Genomic DNA, 7,998 nt, shown 5'->3' with positions numbered 1-7,998 from the left:
GAAACAGCCAGACCGAGCCACCCCCGTCAGTGATCTGGCTGCCAGAGTGACACTTCAGCTGTATGACAACAATTCCAGCGTGCTTATGAAGAAGGTGTTTACACAGGCGAAGCTCTCCAAGACTCTCGGGGAAAGCGATGGGGACAGAGCTCATCATTAGCACTGTTTAACTTCAGTAACCCCGATCAACTGCAAGAACACTGAACATAAACAGAGCACAGCCATGAATCACAGAAGGGACACCTGGTCTGGTTAAACAAAGCATTCTTTTAATTTCAAGATCTTATAAATATATATTTACAAAAGGAAGGTATCAATCCAAAGAGTTAGACAAATGTACAGCTCCCGAGTATTGCTACAGTACAGGGAGACATATAGCATTAATGCGATCCCACAATTTACGATACCATTTATTCAAAAAGAAACCACATTCTTAATTTAAAATACCTCATCAGAAGTTCGCACTACCCCCCGCCGTGAAAGCACAAGCTGCCTTGAACAGTTTGATGTGACAAGAAGGACCTGACGCCTCTCACACAGAACACACCACTGCTTGCCACCTAGGTGAACACTTCACGATCGTACCGATGGTTTTTCCCAGCCCGCAGACCCCTTGGGGAGCACAGCTGGGGGACAGCACGTTGCATGGATTCAAGGAACGTAAGCGCCTTGCAGATCAGCACAGTAACGCCAGGTGTTCAGACGGCCCCAGCAGGCAGGTGATCCGAAACACCCTTTGGTCATTGAACAGCGGAAGGCAAACAGTCAACATCCAGCCTCGGCTCTTGTGTAAATGGGCAACCCCGAACCAGCTGCACGGGTGTTGAAATGAGCCCAGGGAGTTCTCTGCGTGTGTAACGCAGCCTCCTGGTACCCCTGCCAGCCACACTCCCCACTGCCGGGCACTGCGGGACGGTGAAGAGCCTGCAGACCAGAGCACACCACGTCCTCGTGGCCACAGGAACACACCAAATGCGTTATTACTGCCGTGCAGCAGTGACACGACACCAGGTGGCATCGCTGCAACAGCTCTGTCACCACCTGGTCCCAGATTCACTCCACCTCTGAAACCGTGCGTGCAGCTCTCCTTGCGGCCTGGTTTTACTCTGCCTGCGCTCTCCACACAGACACAGGCCAGCCGGTAAAAGAGGGACTTACCATAAATCCCAAGATTTAATCAAGGTTCCTGCGTAGATGTTACTGAGACCTCCAGGAACACTTCAGATTAATAGAAGACCAGAGCTGCGCACGAGTCACTTCTGCAGTTTCCACGAGACTTCATCCATCTTCCTACTAAGCCAACAGCAACGTTTCCTTCACTGCAACAACCTCAGCACCATTCAAATCACAGAATGAGAGACACAGAGCCAAAAAAGAGCTACCTAAACTTCGTAACAGAAGCAGCAATGACCTCCGAGAACGAAATGCAGCTGAGTCCACAACTGAAAACTACTTGAGGTACCAACTGCTGGAGGCGGTGGGGGTGGTTCCTGGGCACGAGACGGCTCAGCTTGTGCATGGTTTTTCAGAACGATGCCTGGCATTTTCATCCAGTAGGTAGAAACCTGCACCAGAGCTATCTAGGATGTTTTTTTTATTTAAAGTTCAGAAAACTTAATTCTAACTAATCAAACTAAAGAAAGAACATAAACACAATCTGCTAGTGGAGAACCGAATATAAACCGCTAGGAGCGTTAACAGGAAGCCTTGCACAATTTATTTACTTCTTTTAATTCACACCTCGCTCACGCAGCTCCCAAATCTCACTGTCAGAGCAACATTCTCCGTTGTTCACTTCTGTGAATCCAATCCGGCTTGAGGCTTCCCACCACACTCAAGATGCTGTTTGGTCATCTTTAGCCACGGTCTGCAAAAGAGAAAAAAAAAAGTCCATCACAGGAGAAGTGTGTGACTCTCTGCCGTGATTCTGGGACATTCCTGCCAGAGACTGAGACCAGACTGGGCCTTTGGTTAACCACTGCAGGGGCAAAAGCACTCGGAAGCAAATACAGCTACAGAAGAGCACAAACCCAACAGACTGCCAAGAACGAGGGTTCATCAGTGTTTAAGCTTCTTATCGCACTAATGACAACGATTTCAGTAAACATCCGTGACGCTGTGGTAGCCAAGCCACCTGTCCCCAGTTGTCTGCATAATACAAAGCTCCACAGTCAAGAAACTTGGGGAAAGCAGAAGTTCAGGGAACACCTAGAGGCTGAACAGTGCATGGCAGAACCTCCTTCTGCAGGGACCTATGGAAGGAAGGAAATCCAGTGCTAGGGCACAAAAGGACCCGATGAGAAGAGCTAGCTGGAAGTGAGAAAAACCACAGAAGGCAGCGGTGGGACTTTCAGCTAAGGGCTATGCACACTGCAGCTGTGCACTGAAGCACAAGGACTAACCCAGCATCCCTTCAGATACATGTTTTTGGGGTTAGCGCAACCTGAAGAGGAAGCAGTGCAATGCAAGGAGTAATTTAGCAACGTGTTATCCAAGAGCAGCGGGGTTTATCAAAAGCCATTCCATTCTGTCACTGTTTTCCCTCTGTGCTCCTCGTTTCCAACAGACCAGCCACATTCCAGTAAATTCCACAGCGCTAATAAATAATACAAGCTCACGATACGCTGCAGATGGAACCTGATGCCAGTAACCAGCAAGTTACTCTGTGACTTAACCAGGGGGGTTCAAATTCACAAGGAGCAATATGTGAAGGGTCCCACTAGGGAACTCCAAGTAACAGCTTTTTAAATCTTTCCTTTCACGGCTCAAGCAGAAAGGGAGCTTCCAGACAGAAGCAAATACAACGGCTGGGTTTCCAAAACCCTGGAAATCTTACCTGCCGCAAGAACTGCTTTCCGAGATAGCTGGTCGCCATGCTGGTCAGGTTCTTCCTACTGCCGACTTTGCACCTGATATAACCATAAAGGTTGGCTCCCTGGAGAACTACTCCCATTATAACCACCGCCTAGGACACAGGAAAACACTGCAGTTGATTTACACCGGCTTATTGGCAACATGCAAACTCTGTCACCGAGCTGAGGGAGGCAACTCACCAGCCACTTCACTTTGAAAGAAAAGAGAGCACTGAACGCGAATATCACCCAGATCATCGGACAGGTGATTAGACCTAACCAGAAAATTCGGGACTCTGCTTCCGAGGAGGCTTTACTCCCTTGTGCTGATACCTAGAAACAGAAGGTAAATGAAGATTAACAGGCTGCTCTATCATACAGATCACATTGTCATTAAAAGCAGTCCAGAATCTACAAGCCTTCTGAGTTCTGTCTCTATACAACATTACTGGGTGCTTTCCAGGCCAGCTTCGACATCACTAAGATATTTCTGTAACAGAAGATGTTTCCATTTAAAGGGCCCTTTTGTCAATCTGCTACCAGAAACAGCGGAGGCAGCAGCAACAAATCCTCTTGGAATACCTGGGGCTAAAAGGCCGTAGTAAATTTGGGAAGCATTATATTTACTGTGTGGTTGTTACAAAGCACGGAAGCAGCCAAACAGATAATGTTTTCCACTTTTGCACCACAACCAGGACACAACAACCAGAATATCACCCATCCTAACGCTGGGAGAACTAAATATTGATACACCTAGCCATCAAACTAGGGTAATTTTTACAGACACACCTGATTCACACCACACCACTGATTTTATAAAATCTTTATCGAGCAGATCCCAATCAAGCATTCACTTCTTCCTATCAATAGCTAAAAAACCTGGCGTGGCTTAACAACGTATGGCTAAACTTACTGCATCTCCTACTTTTCAGCTGTTCAGCTTTTTATTTTTAACCCCTCCCTAACACGTTCCAGTTTTTCTAAACTAGCACAGTTTTGCAAAAGAATGTGCCTGCAGTAAGGGCACAAATTCAGCTGGAGGAAGGTTTAGGGTCAAGTCTCTACACCACTACAGACTGCAGAAAATGACCTGTACCTCAAACCGGAGCTGTACACCAGAAGTGCCGTTAGCTCCACACATACAGAGGTAAGAGACAAGGACCAAAAGAGTAAATACGTGACGTGATGTGAGGTGCCAACAGACGGGATACTAGAGGCATAGCAGTAGCCCTACTGAATGCAAGGGAGCAGCAGCAACCACGAGGAATGCTCTATGTTGCTTCCTAGTTCCCATAATTTTCAACAGGATGCAGGAACTATGTCAGCTGTTCCACGTTCACACCAGAAAATGTCTACGTTATTGACGTGACATGGGAACCTTTACTGCATTCTATACGAACCAGTTACTTACGTGAAGTCAGATCGGTACACCATGAGATTTTTTAAATAAACCAAAAATAAAAAAAAATGAAGTCATCCTCATTCAGTAGCCCACGTGAAACAAGCAGGTGGTTACAGATCTGTGGCTGGAAGTACGTGTCTGAATCATGCAATTTACCATCACAAGCATAACTGGTAATTAACAGGGGTTTGATAAAATTGAAACAATAAAAAGAAATAAAAAAGGAATTTACCTTTCTGGCTTCAAATATCCACTGACTTCTACCATCATCATCCACCTGGTTCCACCAGCGAAGGCCAACCATTAGTCGCCCTGTGACATTCTGAAATTTTAAAAAAAAAAAAAAAAAAAAAAAAAGCCATGAGCTTTCAGTCTGCTGCTAAGAGAAACCATTAGCCACACAAATCCTTGGGAGCGTTCCACCTCAGCACCGGACCCAGGAACAAATGGCAGCTTTCAGCCCCAGACCTCATCGCTATCAGCTCTAAAAGGAGCTTTAAATGCTGCTGGCAGCAAATGCTACTTCTTACACCAGCAGCAGTTGCTGGAGTGACTTCACAGCAGTCTGCGCGCTCAGTGGCTGCACGAGTTAACAACGCTGGCTGTATTTTAGAATGACAGGCATCACACCGTAAAGATCTTGTATTTTGTTGCTCTTAATCTTGCCAAAGTTCAGCTGCTTGGGTTGCTGCTTTCAATGCTGCTCTTTTGCCCCACGTGAGAAAACATTATGCAATTCTTACATCCACAGCAGTCTGTTTTCTGGTACGTTCAGTACAACGATAAATTATTGTAGCAACATAAATGAGGCATATTTGCGGTGATTCTAAGGGGATCTTCCTGATAACAAGGCCTGCATTACCTTAAAAGAAAGGCTGACATACATTCTCTGTTTTATTTTCAAACAGAAGTCAACTACACTGGTTTAAGTTATTATTTTGTAATGCTTTGCAACACATCACAGTACTTGGGGGTATCTCGGGTATCATTCTGGTAGAAAGGCACAAAGAAGCTACTTTCTGTGGGACACGAACATCACCCTGTTCAATTATTCTCATATAACTAGGCAAAGATAACAAAAAGCCTTAGAGGAACTTACCTTTACAGCCCAAAAGTCACATGACAAGAGGAGGATAATTGTCACCATGCAGGCAATAAAGCTGCTAGTTAAGAGCTCACAGAGCAGATAGACAACTATCGCACTGACTCGGAAGAACAGGTGGAAAAATGATGCCACTGGATGCCTGGAATGAAGTACAGCACAGTCACAGCTCTTTCAGACAAGACTGAAGCAATTTCAGAGAAATGACATTGCAAGGTGATCTTCTCCCACCAACTCAACGGCTAAGGATCAGCACCGTTCCGTGAAAACAGCGTGCAGTAACTGGCAAAAATAGAGGGAATAAACTGACTGGGAGCTCATCGTAAGGAGGACATGTTCCACTTGCAGCCACATCCCGGGTGCAAAGAGAATTTGGTGAGGAAGGGGCCAGGGAATTTTACCTGGTGTTTTATAGGGTACATTTGAAAATGGTTTTCTGACTGAAGAAACACCAGACTGAGCTGAAGAAAGATCACATTTCTCGACATGACAGACTTGCCCTTCTTTACCACTTATGCAGTTTCCAGTTCAGAAACGTAAACTACAGAGCTAAGGTCACCACGACACCAGGACCTGGGGCAGGAAGAGGAACGAGGCTGCAGGACTGACCACATCAGGACACGGCAGGCAGCAGGGCAGCACCAAGACAATTTGGGAACAGAGACTGGCGAAGGGATAACAGAGCAGCCCAGAAACGAGCGTTCAGCACAGCAAAAGCCTCCTGCCACACGCAGCTCGGAGACATTGCGTCGGTATACGCGCAGGACGCCAAACACCGCGTTTAACGTGGAGACGGCCAGAAGCACAAAGGCACAGACGGACAGGCTCCAGCTGAGCTTCGGGACGTGGCGCTCCCAGCTACGCGGCGGCCCCCCCCCGTTATTGTTAAGTTAATACAGGCATTTGCTGCCCTGCACTCGGATGTAGCGGGGCGGCCCCTCCTCCTCCTCCTCCCTGCTTCTCTCTAGGCCTCACCCGCAGACCCCCTCCCGGCCGCTGACCTCAGTTTCGACTTTTTGGCTCTCCGGGACGCTTCATCGTCCGCGTCGAACAGCGACACGTCCTCGATGTCCTCACCGCTGTCCTGCGGGGAGGCACGCGCACAGCCGGTAACGCACACGCGAACGCCGCCAGCTCCCAGCCGCCGGCAGCCCCCCCGCCCCCCCCCCCCCCCCCGCCTTCACCCCAGGCCCAGAACGAGGCGGGGCCCGGGGATCGCTGCGGGGACCCCGCGGCCTTTCCACCCCCCACCCCCCGCCCCCCGGCCCGGCCCCGCGCCCCCCGGGGCCCGCCCGCCCGCACCTGCCGCAGCATGGCCGCGGCCCCTCGCTTCCGCCCGCCCGCCGCCGCCACGTCACCGCCGCCGGCCAATCCCCAGGGAGGTGGAGGCGGGGGCCGCGCCTGCGCGCTGCGGGCGGGTGACGCCGCGGGGAGGGGGGCGGCGGCAGCAGGGCGGAAGTTGGGGCGGGGGAGGCACTGTGTGGGCCCGGCCCCTGCCACAGGGCCGGGGGAGGGGAGGGTCTCCGTGTGGGGCAGAAACAGGGAGATTTTAGGAAAAACGCCCGGAGCCGGGTAGCGTCAGTGCCATAAGGGACACAGCCCCGGTTAAGAACCCCCCTGCGTTCCAACCGACGCTTAATTCTTTCATTAGCACCCTGAGAAACGCAGCGAGGCACCAGGGGAGCAGCGTAACGCGCAGCAGGGCGCGTTAACCACCAAAAAAATAACCCAACAAACGAAAAAAAAAACCACAAAACTACCAAAACGCTTTCTGCCGCTCTGCCTGGCCTTATCTCTGCCTGCCCAGACACGCCGCTCCCTGCACACCGCCATTCCTGCCCACAGCACCCCCCGGGTGCCCCCCCAGGTCCCCAAAGGCCAGGAACACAAAGGTTGGTTGGCCTCAGCCGTGAATTGCAATAAGCAAAACAAACTCGCACATAGCAACCTCCAGCAGGGACCCCGCACACCGTGAACGACATCTTCAAAGGCATCTCTGGCTCTCAGCGCCCAGCTTCGCACCCTCTGTGCTGAACTGAAGCTGACCACAGAGATCCCTGGTCCAGCCCTGCCATCGCCAGCGATTTTACACCACCTCTGCCGGCTGCAGCACCCTGCGACCACCCGAGTGCCCGCACCCACAGGGAGATGCTGACCTGGCTCCAGACAGGACGACAGTGCTCTAATCCTCCTCGTTTTAGCATGACTAAAAAGGCATCAGCCTTTCCACAAGCTTTGTGTTTCTATGAGATGCCCTTTCTGTGAGTTTTTTGCCTCTACGAGATGTTTTCTTCCAAGTGAGTTGTACCCAAGGGCCTCTGGCAGCGGCTGTGCTGGGCTTATGCCTGATTTCTTGTGAGAAAGTGCCATCCCGTGGCTTGTGAGGTCCTTGCTGCTTCCAGTCTGAGAACCACAGTCAGGCAAAGCCCCTTCAGACCATTATAATCCCTGTGCCATAGCCCAGCTGCGCTGCAGTACAGCCCATTGCCAACCTCCTGCCCTCCCTCACTCCCTGCCCATGAAGTATTCCAGCAGTCAAACCCAATTGCAACAGTCCAGCTCACCCATCTTCATTACTTTCTGCCGTCCTTGTAGTTTTACACTGGCACTTAGTACTTTTTACCCGTTCATTATAATTTTGG

The 7,998-nt window shown here is 50.1% G+C and overlaps 1 protein-coding gene across 2 annotated transcripts; it reads right to left on the bottom strand.

Annotated features, from left to right (window-relative positions):
• Positions 1 to 247: 247 nt before the first annotated feature.
• TVP23C (trans-golgi network vesicle protein 23 homolog C) lies at positions 248 to 7,575 on the bottom strand. Of its 2 annotated transcripts, none has more exons than XM_066980316.1 (7): positions 7,513 to 7,575; positions 6,358 to 6,440; positions 5,354 to 5,498; positions 4,487 to 4,576; positions 3,054 to 3,185; positions 2,837 to 2,965; positions 248 to 1,867 (listed from the first exon to the last, which is right to left on the bottom strand). In XM_066980316.1, the coding sequence occupies exons 1-7, from the start codon at positions 7,558 to 7,560 to the stop codon at positions 1,835 to 1,837; spliced, it is 660 nt and encodes a 219-aa protein (XP_066836417.1). In that variant the 5' UTR covers positions 7,561 to 7,575; the 3' UTR covers positions 248 to 1,834. The 2 variants fall into 2 exon arrangements, with proteins under 2 accessions (XP_066836417.1, XP_066836418.1); XM_066980317.1 differs by lacking the exon at positions 7,513 to 7,575 and adding an exon at positions 6,659 to 6,807.
• Positions 7,576 to 7,998: the final 423 nt, after the last annotated feature.

Source organism: Anser cygnoides, chromosome 19, assembly GCF_040182565.1.
Source record: "Anser cygnoides isolate HZ-2024a breed goose chromosome 19, Taihu_goose_T2T_genome, whole genome shotgun sequence".
Taxonomy (NCBI): Eukaryota; Metazoa; Chordata; class Aves; order Anseriformes; family Anatidae; genus Anser; species Anser cygnoides.
The sequence above is the reverse complement of the archived record's forward strand: the minus strand, read 5'-3'. Positions and strand labels throughout refer to the sequence as shown.